The following is a 26,021-nucleotide window of genomic DNA, read 5'->3' as shown; positions in this document are numbered from 1 at the left end:
TCCTTTTATTGTATAAAACTGTTTTGAATGGTAAGTACGGTTGAGTGGTTCCATATTTTTTACGAATGCGGACAGAATATTTCAGTATCCCTTATGATTCACAGGCGATCAAATTTTCTGCGACATCAAATAAAAAACAACTATTAAATAAGTAAAGTTAAGTAAAAATGAACTATTTTAAATATTTATAATAAACTACATAATCTGAAAATTATTATGAACAACTGACAACAAGGGTTTCGATATATATATGAACGTTGGTTTCGGTTGCTCTTACCTTCTTGAGTATTTCACTAATTTGGTCGGTATAATTCCATCCGGGATAAGGACACAGATTGTCACTGACTTTTTCGACTTAGATTTCATTTCCAATTTTTTTGAAAATGATTTCTAGATTATTAAAAAGCAAGTAACAGGACATCAAGTTAATCAATATGATAATGAACATAACTGCTGATCAAAATTGGTACGAAGTTAAAAGTTGATATTTGCTACTTCACAAGTTACAAAGGTATATTTTCAACATTGCAAAGTCACTTTAAATTGATGGAATCCCCGTTCAACCGCAAGCTCGTGCCCAAAGGGATGCCGTCTTTGAATAATTTACTGTTAAGGGCTTTTTGATTAATAGCATTTCAGAAAATCCCTCGCACAAAATTTGATTTGGAAAAATCAAATCGTGTCATTTGAACTAAAAGATTTAATGATAATATTTATTAAGACAAAAGAAATAAGAAAGTTACGAACTATAGTTATAAGCAACAACCCTAGCTTAGGTCCAAGGCTAGGTCGATATCTCGTCGTCGATTTTCTGACTTCTTTCGATTAACACGAATTTTATCTGTCCATTAGTATAATAAATAAAAATAATATATTTAAGATATGTCTTGCGTCGTTTGCACTTGACTTGCAAACTGCAAGTCTTGGGTTCAAATCCCGCCATGTACCAATGTGTTTTTTCGAGTTTCGATTTACATATGTACATTTATCCGACTTTCTTACGATGAAGGAAAACATCGTGATGCAACCTGCACATATCTGAGAAGAATTGCAGGTTTTTCACACAATTCGAAGTTATGTGTGAAGTCAACCAACCCGCACTTGACCAGCGTGGTTGACTATGGCCTAATCACACCTAACTTAGGGAAGGCTCCGATCCCCTCGGTGGGGTCGTATTGTGAGCTGATGATGATGTTTTGCGTCGTTTGGTAAAGATTAATTTATGTTTTTATTAGAACACTAGCTTTTACCCGCGACTCCGTCCGCGCGGAATTAAAAAAAATAGAAAACGGGGTAAAAATTATCCTATGTCCGTTTCCTGGTTCTAAGCTACCTGCCCACCAATTTTCAGTCAAATCGATTCAGCCGTTCTTGAGTTATAAATGGTGTAACTAACACAACTTTCTTTTATATATATAGATTTCTTAACTATAGTCTAGATATGTAAGCAGAAATAGTTTAATTCTATTTAGTACATGAAAAAACATTAAACAGGTCCTGTTATTGTGATGAATAATTTTCTAATTGTCAGGAATATTGTGAAATTACAGTAAATGAGTCATAGCTATTATTTCCCAACGTGATGCAATCGTTTGAAATACACAATTCAGCCTTGAATTGTTTCCTATCCAATAAAGGGACAAATTATCTTCTCTGTTTTGATCTTTCGCTTATATTTAACAAATAAAACATGTTATTAATCGTTTATTAATGTATTAAAATTTTATCTAATAGCTGTCGACCGCAATTCCTCCACGCGGAATAAAAAAAACTTAATAAGTAGCCTACATGTTCTTCAAGACTATGTTCTACATCTGTGCCAAATTTCATCATGATCCGTTGAGCCGTTCCGGAGAAACCTTACAACAAACATCCATCCATCTAAAAATAATTTATAATTTTACTAACATTGGTATGTTAAAACTCACAAATCTCTAAATTATAAATAAATATCTTTTCTAAACAAAGATGTCCCACTTTAATCGTTTATTAGTGCGTACTTAAATAATAATGCACAATATTATGCAATACTAAAAATACATTTCAAAACTGTATATAACATATTAAATTAATTTTCAATGTAATATATATGTCATAAAACCTATATGATTCCCTTAATGCAAAATTAAATACAAATATTAATTCCTATTTCATAATATTACGCAAAAAGGTCATATAAAAGCGAATGCTAACATAACGAGAGCACAGTCTAAGTGTAACTTGCGGTGAAGCTGTACATAATCATGAGAGGTCATTGCGGACACCGTGAAGGTCACCACGAGCATGGACACGGTCACCAAGAGCATGGACACGGTCACCACGAGCATGGACACGGTCACCACGGGCATTGGCACCACGATGGACACCATAATCACGGTGGATGTCATAGAGAAAGATCGTACGGACATAGAGAACGTAGTCCCATGCACAGAAATCATCACCATCATGGACACCACGGATTTCATCACGGATCCAGTCATCACGATTTCCACCATGGACCTTGTCATCATGGATTCCATTACAGAAGGCATCATGGATTCGGACCCAGTCCACGGCGCAGTTCTCCGTGTATTCCCCCATTCTTTCATAGTGGGCGTAATTGCAGAAATGAAAGGGGAGAGAAAGAATTAAGGGGTCGTTGCCCTCGTAATAATCAAGGCAATCAGACCTCTAGAGATGGATTCGTCATTGTTAGAGGGATCGTCGGTGAAAGAGCTACTCGGTGTAATTCAGTATGAAGCGAAAAAGTATGTATTATTCATGTCTCATAAATATTTATTTATTTATCTATGTTTCTCTTATTACACACCAAATAAGAAGTGAAGTGTGTATAAAAATTGACTAGGTATACATTGAAATTTATTATTTATAAACATGTCGTAATATCTATGATATATTTATTTATATAACACTAGGTGTCACCCGCGACTCTGTCCGTACGGTATTAAAAAAAAAACTTATTAAGTAGCCTATGTGTTCTTCAAGACAATGTTCTACATCTGTGTTAAATTTTATCAAGATCCGTTGAGTCGTTCCATCCATCTAAACTTTCGCATTTATAATATTAGTAAGATTCATATCTGAAATACTTTCAAACTTATTGCATACTAGCTGTGCCCGCGACTTCGTCCGCCTGAAATACTGTCTTCGGGTAGCATTTATTCGCGTTAAAAGTAGCCTATGTCCTTTCTCAGGGTCTTGACTATCTGTGTACCAAATGCCATTTATATCGGTTCAGTAGTTTTGCCTTGAAGGCGAGATTGACAGACAGAGTTACTTTCGCATTTATAATATTATATACTAGCTTTTACCCGCGACTCCGTCCGCGCGGAATAAAAAATAGAAAACGGGGTAAAAATTATCCTATGTCCGTTTCCTGGTTCTAAGCTACCAGCCCACCAATTTTCAGTCAAATCGATTCAGCCGTTCTTGAGTTATAAATAGTGTAACTAACACGACTTTCTTTTATATATATATAAGAAGATATATATTAAGTAAGGATTGTGATATATTGAACCTACATATATCTATGTACATTTTCGTATTATTTATAAAATTATAACTTTAAAGTGTACTCAAATAATTTATTTATGTTTTTAGAAAATATACTTCAATGACTGATATTGTATGTCACATATATTGTGCGATAATTTCCAGACTGAGATAAAGGTAGTAATATCAAGATATGTACTATCTTATCTTGTTTAGGAAAAACCAGAAAGTACTGTGAGTCATCAGTGAGATGTAGAAAAACATTAAAATTGATTATAAAACAATATACCAAAAAATAGACCACTGGAAATAAGAGATAAAGAAAAAAATTACAAAAAGCCAAGAAGGTTAATTAAGAAAATAAAGTGAGGACTTGAGCAACTTAATTTGATCAGAAGATTAAGATATGTTTTATCAAATCAAGAATTTTCTTTGCAGACTAGAAGAAGACATCAGAGAATCGACTGCAAGACTTTGTGTTCAAGATTTAAACAGCAATTTGCTCATCATCCAACATAGCGACATTGTATAAAAATATAAGATCTTAGATGCAAATTAATAAATAAAAATACAATCAAACAAATCTAATGTGATTAATTTTTTTTTAAAGAGCGTATACCTTCCTTAAAGGCCGGCAACGCATCTGCGATTCCTCTGGCGTTGCGGATGTCCATTGGCGTCGGATCAAATAACTTTCGGTCCGTTGCTCGTTTGCCCCCTTCTCCTATAAAAAAAAAACAATTTCCTTTATGCCAACCTTAAAACTATATAATTTTAAACACGTTTTAAACTGTTGACAGGATAATATTAAAAACCAAACATCTTACTAATAGTATAAATGTTTAATGTTTAAGTAATGGCTCAACTGATTTTGATGAAATTTTCCACGATTGTAGAATATTATCTGGAAGAACACATAGCCTACTTATTATGTTTTTTTTATTCCTCGCTGACGAAGTCGCAGGCGACAACTAGTAAATTGTAAAAGCGAATTTTTTTATGGATTGATGGAAATTTGTTACATGGTATCTCGAGAACGGTTCAACGAATTTTGTTAAAATTTGGCACAGATGTAGAACATAGTTTGGAAGAACACATAGGCTTATGAAGTATTTTTTTTTTTAACTCTGCGATGATGAAATCTCTGGCAGCTTTTTCAAAATAAATTTAAACCTTACTAAAGTTTCCATTGTCAAAGCACCTGCCCAAAACTTTCTCTTTGAAAAGTAGACACTGCTTTAGTATTTTAGATGTTTCTTCGAGTTTATGGTAAATATTATTTACTACATAATATAATTTGAAGCAATCTCTAGTACATTATATTGTTAGATAATTGTTATATGCGAAGGCTTTACTCGTGACTAATTTACTTTTAAGGTTTCCGGTAAATCCCAGTAGGGATATGTAGCATGAATATATAATAGGGTAAAACCTTAATCATAATATGCCTGTCAATGTTAAATTTTAGTTCGTAGGAAAACGTATCTGTTTAGTCTAAAACCCCTCAAACTCAACTGTCAGTTATCTGTACAGTTCTCAATTTTGCCTGCACACCTTCTCCTTTAACTTTAGTGGTAGACGCGTACCCTCCGTCAATTAAATGTAGGCAACGCAATCTGCAATTGCGGATGTTTATGGTCCGGTTACTCGTTTGCCACCTTTTGACGTAAAAAAAATCTACTAGTCTTCTAGTTATTTTTTTAAAAAAAACGGGACCCACCTGCAAGCACTTCCTTTCGATTAAAATATTTTTTATTAAAATCAGACCACCAGAAGCGGAGTTTCGCGGTAACACACATAAAAAAATACAGTCGAATTGATAACCTCCTTCTTTTTGAAGTCGGCTAAAAACAATATTAAACTTTTATTAATAAAATAAAATAAAAAACTAATATATTAATATGTTTCGATACAAAAAAACTTGAGAGACACCCTGATGGAACGAAGTTCCTATGAATTTTCGTTATATATTGTCACGTCGTTGCCATGGTTACTATAGCTAAAAGTGTCGTGACAACTTTTCGTAAGATTTTTTTCCGTCTAGCCCCCTTTCACAACGCGCGATAAGGAACTTCGTTCCAATATCAATACAGTCAAATCCCAAAGTTAAAATACACAAGAGTTTGAAATATGTTAATGATATGTAATATTATGTTTTTTTTCCGTGACCCAATTTTTTAAATTCATCCAGTAATCATTTGTAAAGATCACGCTTAAATTAAGCGTAAGCAAAACTGAACTGACAGCTAAAGTGTCATCAACGCACAGACAACCTAACTGTAGAGAACATTTTTATTTATAGTGCCTACTAACCTGTTCCGATGTCTCCTACGAATAAGGGCCAATGTGCAAATTGACAACTTTGCAGTAGAGGCTCTCAAAGTTTAAACCATGTACGAAAATAGGCCGCATAGGCACTTTTACTTCATCAAAAAATGTACACCTGCAAATGTCTATTTTTATTGCATCTTGTTAACTAAACTAAGAGGTAACTTTAAACACAAAAAAGTAAAATTCATTAATTTGTTACTTTGGCCCTTATACATAGGATTACTAGTTAAATTTTAATTTTTTATTATTAGGTGACAAACGAATAAGTGGCACTATTCGTGCAAATCTACAGCTGTTAGTTTTATTTTTGTTTATAGTCATTTTCTCAGGTTTATATACGATTGTGGAAAATTATAATTGTATTTGACTGAAGCTATGAAGTTGACACATTAAAAATAAGAAAGGAATGAAATAGGCAATACGTAGCAGGAGCGAACCATCGTACAGTGCGTATAATACATGAAAATCGAATCAAATTAATTCTTTGTTAGACTTCTGTGCAAGTGCAAGTAATTACAGCAATTATGGCTAGTTTTGGATACACTCATGGCGTGCTTCGTTGACAAAATGTTGTGGTCCCCTGATTCTATTATAGAGTCTCCAGCTTTAAGAATTTATGAGTCACGTCACACAAAGTAACAGTGAGTTGTGACTACAATTTTTAAAACGGAATAGAAATCGGTGTCCGTGAAAGACTCTCGGAGCGTCTCAGAAGAGATACACTATGTAATTTATGTATGTCGAAATATGAAGATCTGTCTACCGGCAAGTTAGTCTGTGAAGTGACAGACGGACGTGCACGTCGCGTCCTCTGCAGCCGGCCAGTGATTAATGCAACTGATACACGATGCAATTACATTGTACCTACAATAACTACTAAATATTATTGTACTAACATCAGTATTACATATACTATGGTCATTAGGAATCAACACAATAGAAAAATAATTGGTAGGTCATCCACTAGAATCAGCTCAAAGATAGTCGTTACACGGTTAAATCACAATTCCTAATTTTTCAATATTTATGTGTCACTGTACTCACCTTTTAATATATAAAATTAAGAAAGAAAAAAAAATGGTTACAATATTCCTGCACACATCAGCTACTAAGCAGTGAAACTTCCATCAAATCTATCGGACAGACAGACAGACATACAAAAATTTTATAAATTGTCTTTTCATTAAATATTTTATTTCGTGAGACATAATAATAAATTAATAATGAACACGGTCGCGTTACGTCTCGCACTCAGTGTCAGTGCGAGACGTAACGCGACCGCGAAGTCCTCAAAACAAACTCGCCCTGAAGATGGACCCCCGACGGGTCCGAAACTAATCGGTGCACCGGAGAATCATACGTGAGTTAGTCCGTTCTTAATTAATTTATTTTATTTCGTTACATACAGACACAGCAATTGTTTATATGTATAGAATGTTGTAAGTACATTCAATGATTGAACAAAGAGAATTACATAAAGTTTAACGTACTGTTAACTAGATGTCGCTTTTGAGAAGCACCGCCATCTATTGTATATTTATTTCACCATATTTCATCACTCAGTCAATCATTGGTGGTTGAGTTTTAAATTAAATTGTGTATCAAAATATCCTATCGCAGTATTATTCTGGTAAGTTCATCATAAAGAACGAGCTACATTGCAATATTATCGAATCAGCATCGCAAGGAAGTCATCTCGCCCCGTCGCCCCCTGTATCGAAAACTCATTTCGACAATAGCCTTTAATTTCCGCCCCTTTAAGACACGTCTGCTTCGTCACTCGGTGCTGGTATTTTAACCCTATCTTTATTTATAAAGTGAAATATTATTTACTATCTACTAAATGGCGTTTTATATTTATTTAGTTAGATAGTATGTTTAGGATTACATTTTTCGTTTAACATACTATCCGGGCCTTACCATAAAAAAACTTAGACAGTGTTTCAAATACATTTTATAAAACATACGTCAACCCTTTTATACCGTGACTCTAATGCCTGGGGAAGATTTTCGACAAATCATGGTTATTGAAACTCGATTTTTACCAATAAAGAATGAAGAAAGACCATCATTTTTGGAGTGTTACGGTTAGTGTTTAAAATTGTTTTAAGTACAGCTATTCTAGTCGTACGATCTCTTCCAACCTTTAATTTTGACTTTTCACTTGCGCCAGTCCATACAGTTGTCAAAATACTAACGTTTCGACGAGAAGTTCTCTGTATTGGCACTCAGCGACAGCGTATTTTTGACGTATGCTTTCTCAACAAACTTTAATCACTACGCTGCATTTTATAAAGCATTTCTACGTGCAGTTCGAACAGCTTTCAAATAGCTTATCAAACTTTCCACCAAGTTTAATAAACCAATCGGAAATAGTGTTTTTTTATTGGAAAATATAATTTTGTTTCAATGATGTGTTTGTTTCAACGCATACACTTTTTTAATTGTCAACGTAAGACCCAATTTATTTTAAATAAATATGCTATACAATTTAAATCAGAAATTTAAGTATTAAGTCATAACTTAATGCGACAAGTTGAAGTGTGTGTAAGTGCATTTCACGGTTCACGGTTCTTTGTCCCACCGCTTGACATTTAATTTCACATACACCCGCTTTTAGTCGAGTTCTACGTCAAACTAAAGGTCCCTTTACAATGAGGAATTTGTGGATGCGGAAAGAGGTTTGTCGCGGTTCACACACGGAAGCACTATATTGACGACGCTGTATAAGAAACAGTAGTGCGTATGCTAACCGTGCGGTCAACCACTCTTCGAACATCCGCGATTGCCTGACATAGCTATGTTATAACTAAAGTAAAAATATAGTGCAAATAGTTTTTCATACATCTTACTATGCATCGCCCTGTCATAACACTATTACTATCACTTTCATTTTCTAAAAAGAAAGCAGAGATAACAAATAATGTTCATATACTTTCATTTTATAACAAATGAAATTTATGGTTATTGAATAAGCGGCCTATGTTTATTTTCAAAGGTCAAACGGTTAAACGAAATAGAAGAAAAACAAGTGAAGGATTGTGATTTATATTTCAGTTATTTTATTTATAATGAATTTAAAACGGCCATGGAATTGTTTTCAATATTCCTTTAAAGTTTTGTTTGAAGTCCTTTGATATGAAACGAAAATTCAACGATTTGTATCCCTTTGTTTCGTATACTAAGAAATTGTTAAATAAACTTTTTTTTATTAATGTTAAATTATATTTTTAATTTATAATCTAAAGCATTCTAAAAGATGTATTCTTAAGTTAAGAGGTAGTTAATAAATAATAAACATGCATGTTTTATAATAACTTATTTATTTTCTTTGAGTTTGTGTTCTCTATTTTTTATTTTATTGTTGAAGTCAGTTTTGATAGATGTTTTTGTTTCATTGAGTGTTATAAATATTATTTTACCTGTTGATATCAATAATTTATATCAGAAATATGATATTACATTGATTATTGGAGATAAGTTTGTAATAAAATTACTTCCTTCTGGTGTTTTGTAGCACCCATTGAGCACCATTCTTGATACCTTCCCAAGTTTCAACACCAGCTTGTTCAATGAAGTCAGGGTCTACCAAGAAACCGTTAAGACTGTTGTTTTGGTTTCTGTAAGCTGGCAATTCGTACGTGAACGAAAGAGGAATACCAATAGCTTGGACGTAATCAGGAGCGCTGCCAGATACTGTGTATAGAATCATAGCAACGTTACCAACACGGTAGTTAGGGTGGGATTCCCATTTGACGGCATCGATGGCCTGTGCCATTCTTACACCGACTACGTTGAGAGTGAGAGCGTTGGCGGGCAGGTCGCCGCTGCCGTATCCATAAAGAATCAAACTACCGAAGCTGTGGATATCGAGGAACAATTCGATACGGTTCATGTTACCAAGAACAATGTTACGGATGGCCAAGCTCTCTGGTTCAGAGAAAGGTCCAGGGCCGTGGAAGGTTTCGGAGCAAGGGCTGTTGCTAGAAAGTGAACCAAAGTTGAAGTCAAAGTTGCGGTTAAGGTCAACACCCTGGCACAAGTTTCCAATAACATGGCCAGTAGAGCGGTTCTTCCTCCAGAAACGGGTCTGAAAGAAAAGGAATTAATATTAAGTACAAATCTTATATCTTTGCCTTTTTTTTTTACAAATTTACCTTTAACATGTAACACGCTAATGAAAACGGAAATATGTATCCCATATAACCCATTAAACAGTATTGAAAGCGTACTAAATGTGAAAATAATATTAATAAAAGCTTACGTTGGTGTGGCTGAATTCATATCCGTCGGGGTTGGCGATGGGTACGATGATCCAGTCAATTTTGTCAACCAAATCCTTGTCGGTGATGTCGACAACCAATTTCTCGATGGCGTAGAGGGTCGCTGGTAAAGTTACCCATTCACGAGCGTGAAGCATGGACTGTACCATGACAACAGGCTTGCTTAGATCCTAAAAAAGAATATTAATAAAGCCTTGATCAGTAAATGATCAAAAGAAAAAAAAGCAATGTTCATTCTTAAATTTTGATGAAATGTAAGTATTAAGCATGTTGTCTTATAAGGTCTCGAGTGTTTTAAAATATAATTACTTCAAAATTGGTGGTGGAAATCTTCAGGTATTTGATGTCACGGCCTTCGAAACTCTTGCCAGCCGACACAACGGTCACTGTTTCGTATTTCTCAGCCAGCTCGTCGAGGTAGGCGTTGATCTTGAAAATAAATAAGAATAAAACATCTGATAAATAAGGATCAATTAACAAAACATGTCAAAGTTGAACAAAGTTTAATATCGAATTTAAGGTAAGATAACTTATGTTTTTTTGGTGATTACCAAACCTCAAAAACCGTTAATCACGCCGAAAAAGTGAGAGCAAAAAAAAACAAGAATCATATTTTTTGTGTAAAATAAACAATATTAATTGATTCCAACAGTATTGTCAGTTATCATAGTATTTTTTTTTACTATTATTATCAGAGGACGAGGCCCAATACTGCGTCATTCTAGCTCTTTAGTTAGGTAATTGAATCATACCTCAGCATAACGGTAGATCTTGTCCAAAGTAAGACGGCCGCTTCGGCTGCTGTTACGAGACGCTGCTGCCGCCAACATTTTCTCTTCCAATTCAATAGCCCTGTAACATAAAATTGACTTCTTTAATACTTTTAAATTTTCTAAAAAAAAACAACTGTTTCGTCTCGCCAAAGGTGGAAAAAGTATGATAAACTAACTGGATATTCGATAATATTGAAAAAAGAGGGCATTAAAAAAAACATCATTAGCTAATAGACTTCTACCACTGGACTAGGATAAGAAAAGAATATTTTTATAAACATAACTAAGATCAATTGTCAATATGCTGCTTCTATTGTTAAATATTATAGTAATAGATTTATCACTTGAAATAGCAAAAGGCTAGTTAGCCTTAACTCAAATTTAAACTAAGCTTTTAGTATTTATTTAATTACTGAAATGTATCCTTAGTCTTTTGGTCACACTCAAATCTGAAAATTATGAATTTTAAGAGCGTTTTACTTATCGGTGGACTAACTTCGTAAACTTCTTACTTTTAACCTATAAATTTAATTTTATATAAAACGTTTAACATTGAATAGTAATAGAAGTATACATACTCCCTGACGTTTCCAATTTGAATTTCTAACTGCGCTCCAAGAGCTGCAACTTCAGTCTGGAACCGTTGACGCATGGGTCTGGGAACGAGAACCAAACCGGGCCTGGAGGGCGCAGCGTACGACCACATATCCAAACCCAATTTGTTCTCTAATGCATAAACTTGTTGCGCCTGCTCCATATTGGCTACCTTAACTTGATACACGACGGATCTGAAATACAATTAAGTAATAATATACCTATAGATAGAATTTTATAACAGAACGAGATGCACCTCGGTCTATTCGACAGTTGGTCGCGCAGAGACAGCGCGGTATATCCGCGTTGACGACGGTACACCGTAGAGTACCGTTTTAGAATGAGAAGGTTAAAAAGTTAATTTGCCGACTACAAAGATTGATGATGTTTTATTTAATTTAACCGTTACATAGTCAACTTTATTGCGAAGTGCTGTAATATAACTAACATTAGTAAATGAACCCATTACCCATTGTATTCTTCGTGTTTGGCAAGAGCCAAGCCGATGGAGAGAGCGAGCAGAAACGCAAATTTGTACATTTTGACCAATTTCTTTGGCCAACGAATCCCAAACTGAGGTAAACGCAATAGCGACTTGGTTTTTATTATATTACCCCTAGGTACTTAAAGATAACCGTACAGTTGGTAAAATCAATAATCTATATGGATTACAATAACATAGGATTATATTGAGGAGATAATGAATTTATAACTCAATGATAATGTTAGTAGAGCGTTTATTGCTTCCACAGGTGGCGAAAATATCTCTACTGCTGGAAGGACATAGGATATATATTTAAAAACCTTATGAAACACAAAAACCCTTCCCGGCCGCAGATCCAGAGGCAGACCCAAAACTAGATGGAAAGATGAAGTCCTAAAACACACGAGTGAATGCCAAGTCTCAGATGGAAATGTCGAGGACAGAGCGAAATGGAAGAAACTAATAAGGAAAACTAATTCCACCACCATGTACGATACGAGCTAGGCAGAGAGAGAGAGAGAGAGAGAGAGAGAGAGAAGCAGGAGACACCTGTCAAGTGGAAGTAATTTCTTTCTGATGAATGTGCGTGCCAGAGGCCTAATTATAGTTTTCTTTCCATCCCCACCCTTTTTTATAAGGAAGAGATGTGAAGGGGAAGTTGATTTGATAGAGGAGGGTACGAATAGGAAGCGAATATATTATGTTTCGGTGAATCTCCTTATCCGTCGATAAAAGGTAGACAATGCATCTAGAATTGTGGATGTCAACGGGCAGCGGTCTCTTCGCTATTTCGGCGAGGTTAAATGGCCTCTCGTTTGCCATCTCATAATATTAAAAAAAAGTTACCAATATTTATAATAATCTGACTTAGTTAATTTTCGTTGTTGCCAAAATCACATTTCGAATTATGACAGTATGTAATCGGTCTACGTATATTATAAACTGTCAGCAAAATGTGAATTGTACCAAACGTTGACAATTTGAATAGTTTACTGTTGGAATTAAAAATAAGAAGACGGCTATGTTTTCCACGTAACATAAGCAACCTCCCATATAAAGTCCCGTCAAAATCAATCCAGTCGTTTTCCAGATTATCTGGACAACACCCGACGTTGCGGACAGATCGACAAAAATCTTAATAATTAGATTTTCATTATAAGTAACGTTAATACATAGTTGTCGGAATATGATTTTGATGAAACAAAAAGACACTACAATTCTATTAACTATATTATCTCTCTCTAGAGTCAGTCCCTCATGGCTGAGGATAGTAGCAGTCTCAGGGTTAGTTCTAAAATAGATGATTCGTTTCCAACGACTGCTGTACAGGGCGTCCCTCACTTGGTCTCTCCATCTTATAAGTGAGCGGCAGCGCGATCTTCTGTCGTCAGTGTTCCCGACAACCATGAGCTTCTCTTAGCATTTTCTCTGCGCATTGTGTGACCGAAATATACAAGAATGCGTTGAAGGCATGTACTGGAGAGGCGTGTTCGTATTTGGAGTTGGGTGAGGATTGATGCATTGATGCGTTTTGCAGTCCACGGTATTCTTAACTATATTATAGATGGTATAAAACGCTTAATATTATGTATGATACATGATGAACAATTACTCTTTTATTATATTTTTTTTACTTTCAAGTTGACGACAGTAATTTAAACAATACGATGATAAGTGGTTATCAATGAGGCAATTGTATAAGAAGTAGCGTTCATTTAATCCACATCGGTATCTACAAATAACAGGTTAACGGACAATTTATTATACATAAAATTGATAATAATTATATTTTAAGACCATAAAAATGTTATTGAATAATAAAAAAAATCAAACAACTTTGAATTTTTCTAACACTTTCGTGATTTTTTTTTTCTTAGTAATATTATAAATGCGAATGTTTTGATGTATGGATGGATGTATGTTAGAAGGTATCTCTAGAACGTCTGCATGGATCTTGATTAAATTTACCATAGATGGAGAACATAGTCTAGAACACATAGCCTATTAAGTTTTTTCAGATATCATTCAAATTAACAGGAAAATACGGACAAATAATTACTAAATATATCAATACTTGAATGTAAGAACCAATTGGAATAAGTTAAAAATTCAAATTCGGGCTCCGCTAGTACATAGTACTTGACTATTTTCCTAAATTATTAATTTAAATATACGGGTAGTACATAAAAACTAAATTATGTAATTAAAAGGTGTCCCTTTAGGCAAAACTAGTTGTCCTCCGCGACGTTGATCGGTTAGAGAATACCTTTATTCTCTAATCGGTCAACGTCAAAACTCTTGACCAACCCTCCAATAGCCACGTGTACTAGTAACTTTGAATCAGCTCCAAAATACCTATCCAATGATGTATCCCACGTAGCTATTGGTGGGTAGTACCATACTCATAGTAACTGGCACCATCAGATTGATTCAAAAACAGTTGTATTCTTGAATGTCTTAAGGCATTATCCAAATTATTTTACACTGAAAGTTCTTAAAATCGCAAGTATTCCTTTATTTCTGTGCTGTGTTACAAAATTAGAAATATTTCCGTAATCTAAAGTAAGCCGTCTCATTGATAAGAGTTAATCTGTTTATAAGTGTTACATACGTAATATCCGCTACTTTTGATATTTGTCGTCAGCTCATTTACGTTCCCATCGAGAGGCTAGAAGCCCCAAGTTAAGGGTGACTAGGTCATAGTGTAAGACAAGATGTATTCCTACACATCCTGTACATAATCAAATTGGAAAATTAAAAAATAACATCGGTACATGACGGAGAACGTAATGAACCCTTGGGTCAACGACGTTCGCTCTCTATCCGACGCATGTGCGAGTGCCGGAGGCCAATTCTAGTCCTCTCTTACCTTTTCCCAGGGTTGTGGATTTAGCGGAGAAGGGGACGTACAGTTAAAGGAAATATCTTTATTCCGATGATTCTCATAGTACATCTGATACTGTTAAATTTTGTTCGGCAAAAACACTATTATATTTATTTGCTATTCACAATTTTATTTAATGATATAAATTTTTGTATTTTTTATTTATAAGAAAAAAATCCTCTAGCTTAATGTCTATATCTAAATTGCAGATTTTTTTTAGTTTAAATATGTTAGAATTTTCAACGACACGCCATTGTGATACTTTTATAAAACTTAAAATAGCAGAACTGGATGTCTAAAACTTTGCTATTAATTTTATATTTTACTTAGATCGTAATACATAGCGATTATGTAATGCGAATAGTTTCCTTTTATAATAATTTCGCATTTATAATATCAGTAATAGTAATAATAAATAAATATTACGACAGTTTGACGTTTTAGGTTTATTTACTGTTTATCTTGCTTGGTCTTCTAAATTTTTACTCTATTCTTATGTTTACACCGTTAAATAACATCATGATCGTTTTCAAATATAAAAAGAATACATCTTATATTATTATGTAATGTAATTTTTTTTTAAATGACATTATTTTTAATCAGTTTTGTTAGGAAGTGTGATATAAAGGTAAGATAACGCATAAATTAAAAATATTAATTTTTTTTTCTAATACTATTATAAAAGCAATGCTGTTAATATCACTATAAAATATTAATGCTTTCTTCTCCTGGCATTTTGAAGAACCCATCTAGCACCAACCTTAATACCTTCCCAAGTTTCATAGCCAGCTTGTTCGATGTATTCTGGATCTACTAGAGTACCGGTAAGACTATTATTTTCATTATTATGTGCTGGCATTTCGTGGATATACGAAAGTGGTACACCGATCCCTTGAACGTAATCCATTGCTGTTCCTGACACATTCGCAAATGTCAGACCTATGTTACCAACACGGTAATTCGGTTTTGAAGGCCATTTCACAGCATCGATAGCTTGAGCCATTCTTACACCGACTAAATTTATAGTCAAACCATTCGGTGGAAGGATGCCATCGCCATAGCCATAGAGAATAATGCTACCGTAGCTGTGGATATCAAGAAATAGCTCCATACGGCTTATGTGCTCCAAGACAATGTTGCGAACGGCCTGACTCTCGGGTTCCGAGAAAGGACCTTTGCCATGGTAGGCTTCTGAACAGGCGATATCACTAGACCATAAGCCGAAATTGTAGCCAAAGTTGCGGTTAAGGTCAACACCGACGCATAAGTTAGTAATGGTGTGGCCAGTTGAACGGGTTTTCCTCCAGAAACGGATCTAAAAAAATGTTTTAAGTCATTTTTTAGTTTTAGTTCACACGGAGAAATTATTTATCTTTTTTTTTTCCACGTTAGTGTGAAAAAAAAAACGGGAAGTTGTGTTTTAAAAACGCCAGGGCGAAGCTTTATCTTGTTTCCTTGTTTACGATAAACGCAATCTAATAACATATAATTAAATAAATATCAAATATATAAAACGAAAACACTTACATGTTCGTGGCTGAATTCATATCCGTCGGGGTTGACGATAGGTAAAATTATCCAGTCAATGTTGTCGACTAAATCCCTATCCGTAATATCAATAACTAGTTTCTCGATGGCGTATAAAGTCACTGGTAATGTCACCCATTCACGTGCGTGGAGCAGGGATTGTAACATAATAACTGGCTTATTAGTATCCTAAAACATTGAGATATAACAGTAACAGTGGTAGATCCCGGAACAACAATATTTGTTGGGTGCACGAATTGGTCGGGTCGACCGGTGAAATACCACGACCACACAGAAGACAGGCGTGAAGTGGAAGCAATTCCGCATTTTGTCTGATGAGTGTGGTACCGGAGGCCTAATTTTAGTCCTCTTTCCCTTTTCGCCCTTTTCTTATTAGGAAAGGATGGGAGGATTTGGCGGAAGAGGGGACGCATAGGAAGGAGAAATATCCTCTTTTTGTACGTCCCCTTCTCCGTTGATTAAAGGTAGGCAACGCATCTGAATTTGCGGATGTCTATGGGCAACGGTCGCCTCGCTATTGCGGCCAATCCAGGTGGCCATTTGCTTGTTTGCCACCTTATGATATTAAAAGAGATAGATTTATACACTAAAATTATGTATGCTCCTTTTACAGATAATTCAAAAATACTCCAGTTACCTGGAAGTTGGTGGTGGAAATCTTTAAGTATCTTATATCACGACCTTCGAAACTCCTGCCAGCAGATACCACAGTTACGGTATCGTATTTCTCAGCCAAGTCGTCGAGATAAGCGTTAACCTTAAAATTAGAAATAATTATTCTTCTGAACCGCATTTTTTAATAATTTAATTTTCGAAGGTAATTCCAAACTAATACGACTTGGCACCTTATAAAAACAGAGTGCCTATGATTTAAAGTCCGACAGCGCAACATACCTCTGTGTAGCGGTGGATCTTGTCAAAGGAAAGACGGCCGGGCCTGTTGCTACTACGGAATGCCGCAATCGTCAAGAGTTTTTCTTCCAATTCCACTATCCTGGAAAACCATAAATATACAATTAAACTGCAGAACTAGATTATTTCCTAATGTATTAACGACCGTCTTAAATTACTTTGTTCTGAAGTTCATGTCAAAACCTTTAAGTTATACCGAAAAAAAATTTTTTCCAGGGTTTTAAACCTCAATGTAAGGCCCTTTATTAAGTTCCAACATGTATGCACAATTTTAATATAATTAATCAAAGTATTAAAGGCAAAGAAGCGAATTTTGTTGGCATTTTAATATCTAACATATCCAATTGTACTTACTCTTTAACATTTTCAACCTGAAGTTCATACTGCACTCCGATTGCTGCAACTTCAGCCTCGAAGCGTTCTCTTATCGGTCCGGGAACGAGTACCAATCCCGGAATGGACGGAGCTGCGTACGACCAAACGTCCAATAGAAGCTCATTTTCTAATGCATAAACTCTGTGATTTGATAAACGACGTAGCTGAAGAAATAGAAGAAATTACTGAAAACTACATTATTTTGTGTGACTCGATGACGGTAAAGGCGTTGATGAAGACAAGTCAGTAATGAAGAGAACAAAGAAGAATGCTTCTAAGAAACATCCAATGATCATTTATTCTGCAAAAGTATCAGGACTATTAATCAGTCCCTTGTCGTGCTCTTCTGATGTGCTTCATTCCTTAACTTCCTCTTTCTTATTCTGCGTTTTTCATAAATGATTAAGACATGAATAAACTTAATTTTGCAGATAATTTTCTTCATTCCCAGTTTAACTTTACTATGAGCATGGTCTGTTCACCTTGAATTTGTTCATCATTTCTTTCGTGTATTGTTCGCACAGTGGCGTAGTCATTCACTTCTATATTCTGTAATGATGTAACTTATAGACCTTTCAGATTTATGAAATATTAAATCAGGAGAAGAGACCGAGAAACAGACAAGCAGTTATGAGTAAATTAATGAATGAAAAGTAGCCCAAGAGGTCTGTCAGTCTGCATCAAATACAGATCAGTGGTCTCTGCTTTCAGAGTTATGATTATGTTGTTGATGTTCCTATTAACACAATTATTAAAAACTCTTACCCATCGTAATGTTCATGTTTGGTAAGCGATAAACTTAAATATATAGCAAGGAATAACACGATTTTAAACATGTTGATTATAAATACTGAATAACTCGGTACTACTCTACATTTAGTATTTATTTAAAGATAAATCGATCACCTACTAGTATTTATTACAAATCAGTACCAAATATCACATAGTTAATCAGTGTTAACTGACGATAATATTAACGAATCAATTAATTAATTCATAGATGATGATTCATAGACAGCGAAATTCGTATACCAACTCGATAAGATCAATCTTACCAATATTTTGCGAAATTTTAGATGGATATTTTTAGAAGGTATCTACAAAACGGTTCAACAGATCTCGATGAAATTTGGCATATATGTAGAACATAGTCTGGAAGAACACATTGGCTACTAATTAAGTTGTAATTCTTAGCGTACGGAGTCAGCAGGCGAAAGCGAATATTTAAATGAAACCACACCAAGCAAAAAGAAGGTTCTTATTATGTACGGTTCCTCATAAAAAACTTAAACTTATAATGATGTCTTCAATTGATATCAGTTATAAATAATATGAATAATCATTAACAGTTAGTTTAAATTTGTATGTTTATTTAAATATATTAATATTGCAACAGAATATTTTATGGTATTTGTTTATCTTGTATTTTCCAATGAGTAATGTTTAAACAGCTTATTACTGACGAATTTTACAATATTCATTGATTTTTTATAAAAAATCTATAAGATTATTTATCAATTAACAGTTGCCCGCAACTTCATCTAAATAATAAGAAAGATGTCTTAGGATCCTAAATAGCAATATCATTGTAACGAAACTTGTGTGGGCGAGTGTACATTATCAGTTCCACACTATATAAGCGTTCGTATGGTAGGCAATGTACACATTAATAGCAATGAAGGTCTTGACGCTGGTTTTGCTACTCGCTGTGGCCTACGCCAAACATGAACAATATCAAGGGTTAGTTGTTTTTTTGTAAGCTTTTAATTAGCTTCACCTGTTCTGATGTTTATGATCAAATCTTGAAAATGAAATTTGACCCACTTTCCGGTTACTGATTGAACAGAAATTTTGCATAGACTTGTTAATCGTGTGACAATGTAATATTATGATAGCATGGTGCCGATCTGATGATGGAGCTGGAAAATTACCATAGGAACTTCGCAATGAAAGTACACAACCTATTCGAGTTTGGGCTCGTTTGAATCGTCTTGACGAGTAGTTTGTCTTTCAATGGAGTCTGATGATGGAATCTTGTTTTTAAAAATAGTTTTTTTTTTCTTATTATTTTTATTTAGGTACTTAATAGCATTTAATAGTAATATAAATAAAAGCAGTTATCGAATATTTTCATCCCCATAATCTTTTTAAAAGAACAGAGACAGCTACATAGAGATCAACATAGTTTCAAATTCACGGTATCGTAATGTTTCATTTCAGATGGAAATCTTACTGTGTGAGACCATCCGATCAAGGGCAACTGAGGTCTTTGACGTCTATGGTCCAGAAGTACAGGCTGGACTTCATCAGCAAAGCAAGTGTCGGCCGTAATGCTGTAGTGCTAGTGAAGCCGCAATATAATGACTTATTCTTGAAGGAACTAGCTGATCAGAATATTGCCTACACTGTTCACATCAACGATGTTAAAGCGTAAGTGCTTTTGACTTCTTAAGATTGTTTTTATCTATATGTACGACAACTACAGCCAATCAATTTTAGTTCGCTAAGCTGGAAATGTTGCATTTTTGCTTCTCTGTTCTGCATATCTAAAACTATAGACACGTCGCCTACCTTTAATAGACGGAGGAGGAGACGAATATTTGACTTCCTATGCGTCCCCTCCTCCAACTGCGGAACCGGAACGGATACGGAAATACTTCTACTTCACGCCTATCTTGTGTGTTGTCGTGGTATTGCACCGGGTGAGCCGGCCTATTCGTTCAACAAACGTTGTTGTTGCTGGCGTCTATCACTATTAAAAATTTGCATTATCTGACTGATGATGGAGATTTAGTAATAATTATTATTATTTAGCCCTTCATTAATGACTACATTTTTTGTTTCTCGAGTACCAAATAAAAAAAAACATTATCCTTATTATATTCGATAGATAATATTTAAATTTGACATACTTTTTTATGACCCTTTTATCTTGGATGATAATTTATCGATTGCGTGAATTAGGTTGGATTATGCAGTAGTCTGGAAATGTTGAATTTATCAAGATTAATTTGTGACAGGCGGAATAAATTGATTGTATTAAAGGATCAATATATTATTGAAAGATTAAAACAAATATAGTAAACTGAGGACTTTATTAATTAAAATACGATTGTTATCAAAGACAAACAAATATTTTTGGTGCACTTATATTAATTTAAAGAAAACTGCAAAACCACACTAAGATCTTTGATTAAAGAAGACGTAAAAGCCAGTGAATTGAGGTCCACAGTTGTAGTATTTGTTTTAAGTGAAATGAAAAAATATTATTATCCTTTCCTTTAAGTAAATGTTGTATTGCAATAAACAAACAGAGATAATGTCTCATATAAGTCTAAATGAAAATATTATGATTGCTAAAATTATGGAATTCCACGATTACAAATATGTGCGGATCAAAAAAATGTTTGTTAAAATATTACCAGTGGTACTATAAACTGATTGTCGTGTTCTTTATTTTCCATAGACAATTGGACATTGATGATGATCTGCTAGAAGCGGGAAAAAACCGTCTTGCGGAAGACGTTTCAATTTTCGATAGATATCTGGAACTTGAAGAGGTAAAATACACATTTACGGCCCTACGAATACTACTATTGCTTTACTATTACTTTACTACTATTACTTGATCTAATTACTAATTTCGCGTTAGTCTGTTCGTGGTTACTCGTCCACTATTTTTCGATTTACTGTTAACTTTCTACTAATTTAATGATGCTTTGCTGTATGCTATCAATATTAAATCAGAATTTCAAGCAATTTGTATGTTCTTTGCATTTCTAGTGTATAAGTTTTACGTCTATTATTATTAATATCTTTGTTAAAAAATAGCAATGTTTTTTTTAAGTTTAGCATAAACCAAAATATTTCTTTATTAAGTTCAATTGATCAATAAATTATATTGCATAGTTATAGCATGCAATACAAATTGTCAAAAACACATACTAAATGATACATTCTTTAATTTCAGATCGATGCCTATCTTACTGACATAGCAAATAAATATCCAGATTTAGTGACACTACAGAATGGTACAACATTTGAAGGTCGTGCGATTTATCTCATGAAGATCTCGAAACCAAGTGATGATGATAAAGAGAAACCTATCATCATCGTCGATGCAGGTATCCATAGCCGAGAATGGATTGGTCCACCCGCAGCCTTGTATGCGATCAGCAAGTTGGTTGACGAAACTATTGACAATGATTTACTTGAAGATCTCGACTGGGTCATCCTACCTATGCTCAATCCCGATGGATATAAATACACAAGAACTACTGTAAGTATTAAAAGTTTCCTTAATTTAATCCTTATCCTAGAATTTAAAATTAGTAAAGAAATATACTACTTAGTTTATACATTCAATGATATAAATTTAATTTCCAGGATCCCTTGTGGCTGAAGACTCGATCTACAGATAATCATGTCAACAGCGTCGAGTGCCCTGGCGCAGACGCTAATAGCAATTTTGACTTTTATTGGAACTTATACGGCACCAGCTCGGACCCGTGCGACAACAACTACCCCGGTAGCAAACCATTCTCAGAAATAGAAGTTCAATTCGGACAAGGAAACCTTGCGCAATACGGTTAACGTACGATTTTGTACATTTCTCTACACAGCTACGGCAGCCAGATCCTTTACCCCTGGGGCCATGATGGTACACTGTCCCAACAAGCTTTCGCTCTCCAAACTGTTGGTGTGACTATTGCGAATGCAATCTATGAAAATGCACAACCTAATTACCCTCGGTACATTGTTGGTAATTCTGCTTTGGTCACTGGACAACAAACTTCTGGTAGTACCGTCGATTTTCTTCATTACAACGGCGTGCCTTTATCCTACAATTTAGTACTCCCTGGAGTTTTGGATAATACCAAAGGCTTTAATCCCGACCCTAAAGAAATTGAACAGATCGCAAAAGAAACCTGGGCAGGTATTGTCGCTGGTGCCAGAAGAGCCAGAGATTTGTTTGGAGATTGGAATTAGCAATCTAATATGATTTCTGCAGTAAAAAGTAATTATGTAATTATTTAAAACTACGAAGTTCAACTATCTAAACAATTAAAATATTTTTAGCTTTGTGTAGACTTTCTTTAATAATTTACCTATCACCTCGCCAAAGTTCAAAAAAGTCAATTCAGGATTTAAAATTATATTTAATTTAATATCCAAATAGTCACAAAAAACTACTAGACACACCTTAAATCATCGGCTGACAACGCCCTTGCGTGTTGCTATTACATAATCAAGAGATTTAGAATAGATAACTGGCTTCGTAAAGTATAAAAAAAAATATTAGTAAAAATATCGATATCCATAACTTAAAAAAGTTTAACATCCCTAAACACCTTCGCGAACGCGTCTAGAATACTCTAAATTGAAAATTGATCCGGCACTGAGCTAACTTTAAGGAATTGTTGGAAAATTTCAATTAAAATATTAAAGTTTACATGTACCGCGGACTAGTTAAAGAAATATGTAAATTTCAATCAGACTAAGCTCCAACAACTACGGATCTTCAAAGTAGTAATCTGTTTTGTCTTGTTTTAGGAAGCAGATAAAATTAGTATGAGGAAATATCTCCAAACTTCTACGACTACGTTTTGATTCTTAAATTAGTATTGGCCTAGAGCAGTGATTCTCAACCACTGTGCCGCGGCACTTTTGTGTGCCGCCAAATTTTGCAAATAAAAATATTTTTAACATTAATATATATGTCGGCGTATCCGCCAAAGTCAAATGACTGGTTGACTTTTTCAGCCAAGCGAAGCATCACTGTCGATGGTTGTGAGGGCGGCCATTGAACAGTGTTGTTCGAGACGGCGCCCGCGCACCACGCTTGCGACGAATCGCTTAGCATCTAATTAACAAATAAAATCTACCGCTTAATTAAGTTGATATCGCGTTGGTTAGACACTACAGTGTTCATTCCACTGTGTATTTTTGGTTACCTGACCCTTATTAAACAACTGCGATTGCAACAAGGACTCGTGATCTGTTCACGCCCACCTGCCGACATACCCGCTTTTATACTCGCACAAGATGATTTCTGATGAAGGCTCTCCTGCCCCTTCATATATATAAATCCAAAAAAAAAATATTTTATTATTTGCTTAGTGCCAAATTGATAGTGTGTAATGAGTATAGATCTATGATGCCATAGTGTTGTAATAAGTAATTAATATTTATCTTTTTCTTTGTGTGCCGCCAAATTTTGAAATCGTTAAACATGTGCCGCAACAAAAAAAAAGTTGAGAATCACTGGCCTAGAGAATATTAGATAAAATATTTACGTAAATGCTATTGATCTGATTCATATCTTTAGATATCATAACAACTAGTAACAATATTAGACGCCAACTACATCTATTGAAAGAATGTGTCGGCTCGACCGATGCAATACCACCAGCCAAGATAATGCCAGAAGACAGGCAACCAGTTTAAATAATTCCTCGTATCGTCTGGTGACTGTACAAGCCGGAGACATAACTTTACTCCTCTTTTCCTTACCTTTCTTATGAAGTAGAATTAGATATATATATCTAACTGGTAGTCTTCATTGTCTTTAAAGAAAACGGAGAATAAGGTTCTTTATTATGACTATTACAATTGAAGTGAGTAAAAAACTGAAGGCTTACCTCACACAAGCTGAAATATTATTAAGATTTATGACAGATCTGTTGAAGAAAATCAAATTGAAGCGAAATCCTCGAAATCCGATAGGAGTTGAAAAGGTGAGAATATTGGCTCGTTCAAAGCAATCGACAGATTCCTATTCAAATATTATTTTTAGGTACATTTCAAGGTAAACGATTCGATTGCTCTGCGCTTATTGGTTTGATCCCTTTCAATTTTCTTTTATTTTCACATAAAATTGGAACATTTAATAATAAACGAATATCATTTTTTTTAAATATGTAATTAAATGAGGAACTCAAATTAAAAATAAGGACAAAAAATTTACTGTAGGACACTTGAAAGAGCAACTTTCCCTTGAAAAATTTTATTTAAAAAGTGGTAATTTAAAAAAAACCGACTCACTGAGCCTTTAATGGATGCACACTAGACATATTTATTTTCCCCATTTAACCGCCTGCAGCCTAAACAATTGAATAGATTTTTACAATTATAATTTGATACACATTCTTCCCTTAAATGTCAAAATGTAGTTAGTCAGGTTTATTAGTTTTTTAATCAGCAAATGATCTTGTTAACTGATTTAAACTAAAGAAGCTCTAGAACTAGAAAGTTGTATCATGATTTAAGCTACTTTATCAACTAAAATGTAAATTCCTTTACACTAAAGATAGGTTAAGATTTTATATCTAGTGTATAAAATCTTTAAAGAATTTCCGTCGTCTTGCTTCTTAGGGACTCCGTCAAATGAGAAATTTTAATGAATTCTTGCCATCTGCATGAAGAGCTACTTTTTTGAAAACTAGAAGTAGCTTAAAGTAATATATATTTAAAATTAAAACAATAATACAAAAATGCAATAAATTATTATTGGTTTGGTAACTAAGAACATGGTGGTTAGTTTAAATAAACCAATCAAATCAATACTGATTGAATAATCAGGATTCAACCTTTTAGGCTACAGGTCTTAATGGAAACGACGTACAGGTCCTCTTACTGATACATAATAAAAACACACATAAGCACGAATTAAATTAACCTCCAGTCTTGCAAAAACAAAATCTCTTCTAATAGTTCTATATCAAAGATATTTTAGAAGCGACAGATAATTAAAGTTGTGATTTAAATTAATTTTATAAAAGTGCCAGCTAGCATTTAATAATTTTACTTTACATAGTTAAAAAGCATTTTGCTATTTATATAGGCAATATATACTTTATTAGCCTTTGATAACATTTCTTAATATTTATGAAAGAAAAAAAATAACGCAGTACTTCTAAACCACTAATATTTATAATTATGTGACCTTAAAATGTACTTGCCGTCGGTTGGCAGATTAATATTAGGTCCTTACATATGAAATTGGCGTTTTGTATGGGAGGAACAAGAAGTCGAATATTTTTTAATATATTATATTTAATTAATCAAAGTATGAACCATTATTTTCTATGCACTTTTGCCATCTCATAGGTAGTTCATTGATCCCTTTACTAAAAAAACCAGTCGGACGGGAATCAATAAAATCTTTGAAGACGATTTGGACTGCCCCATCGGAGTTGAATTTTTTCCCTTGCAAGAAGTTATCCAAATTTCGAAAAAAATGGTAATCTGTTGGAGCAAGGTCCGGGGAATACGGAGGATGTCTTAGACTTTCCAATTGAAGCTCTTCTAATTTAGTAGCCGTCTGTTGCGCAGTGTGTGGTCTA

The 26,021-nt window shown here is 34.3% G+C and overlaps 3 protein-coding genes across 3 annotated transcripts; 1 reads left to right on the top strand and 2 right to left on the bottom strand.

The window, feature by feature from the left end:
- Positions 1–9,296: 9,296 nt before the first annotated feature.
- LOC106713679 (carboxypeptidase B) lies at positions 9,297–12,053 on the bottom strand. The gene is made up of 6 exons (XM_014506523.2): positions 11,943–12,053; positions 11,458–11,667; positions 10,859–10,958; positions 10,416–10,535; positions 10,088–10,276; positions 9,297–9,913 (listed from the first exon to the last, which is right to left on the bottom strand). The coding sequence occupies exons 1-6, from the start codon at positions 12,011–12,013 to the stop codon at positions 9,317–9,319; spliced, it is 1,287 nt and encodes a 428-aa protein (XP_014362009.2). The 5' UTR covers positions 12,014–12,053; the 3' UTR covers positions 9,297–9,316.
- A 3,500-nt stretch (positions 12,054–15,553) lies between these two features.
- LOC123722249 (carboxypeptidase B-like) lies at positions 15,554–18,212 on the bottom strand. The gene is made up of 6 exons (XM_045683424.1): positions 18,159–18,212; positions 17,656–17,840; positions 17,284–17,383; positions 17,027–17,146; positions 16,369–16,557; positions 15,554–16,156 (listed from the first exon to the last, which is right to left on the bottom strand). Exons 1-6 carry the CDS (start codon positions 18,210–18,212, stop codon positions 15,554–15,556), a joined length of 1,251 nt encoding a protein of 416 aa, XP_045539380.1.
- A 1,118-nt stretch (positions 18,213–19,330) lies between these two features.
- LOC106713677 (carboxypeptidase B) lies at positions 19,331–22,701 on the top strand. Its single transcript, XM_045683423.1, has 6 exons — positions 19,331–19,416; positions 19,897–20,106; positions 21,143–21,236; positions 21,647–21,955; positions 22,063–22,256; positions 22,287–22,701. Exons 1-6 carry the CDS (start codon positions 19,334–19,336, stop codon positions 22,663–22,665), a joined length of 1,269 nt encoding a protein of 422 aa, XP_045539379.1. The 5' UTR covers positions 19,331–19,333; the 3' UTR covers positions 22,666–22,701.
- The last annotated feature ends 3,320 nt before the right edge of the window (positions 22,702–26,021 follow it).

Source organism: Papilio machaon, chromosome 22 (genome assembly GCF_912999745.1).
Source record: "Papilio machaon chromosome 22, ilPapMach1.1, whole genome shotgun sequence".
Classification (NCBI taxonomy): Eukaryota; Metazoa; Arthropoda; class Insecta; order Lepidoptera; family Papilionidae; genus Papilio; species Papilio machaon.
Note: the sequence above shows the minus strand (reverse complement) of the source record. Positions and strands in the feature narration are given on the sequence as shown.

Coding starts and splice junctions, on each gene's coding strand:
- LOC106713679 (XM_014506523.2), bottom strand. CDS start 12,013: ATGTACAAATTTGCGTTTCTGCTCGCTCTCTCCATCGGCTTGGCTCTT. Junction 11,668..11,942: donor AAACACGAAGAATACAATGG/GTAATGGGTTCA, acceptor ATTGTATTTCAG/ATCCGTCGTGTATCAAGTTA. Junction 10,959..11,457: donor CAAATTGGAAACGTCAGGGA/GTATGTATACTT, acceptor TTTATGTTACAG/GGCTATTGAATTGGAAGAGA.
- LOC123722249 (XM_045683424.1), bottom strand. CDS start 18,212: ATGACTACGCCACTGTGCGAACAATACACGAAAGAAATGATGAACAAA. Junction 17,384..17,655: donor CAGGTTGAAAATGTTAAAGA/GTAAGTACAATT, acceptor ATGGTTTTCCAG/GATAGTGGAATTGGAAGAAA. Junction 16,157..16,368: donor ATGAATTCAGCCACGAACAT/GTAAGTGTTTTC, acceptor ACATTTTTTTAG/ATCCGTTTCTGGAGGAAAAC.
- LOC106713677 (XM_045683423.1), top strand. CDS start 19,334: ATGTACACATTAATAGCAATGAAGGTCTTGACGCTGGTTTTGCTACTC. Junction 20,107..21,142: donor CACATCAACGATGTTAAAGC/GTAAGTGCTTTT, acceptor TATTTTCCATAG/ACAATTGGACATTGATGATG. Junction 21,956..22,062: donor ATAAATACACAAGAACTACT/GTAAGTATTAAA, acceptor TTTAATTTCCAG/GATCCCTTGTGGCTGAAGAC.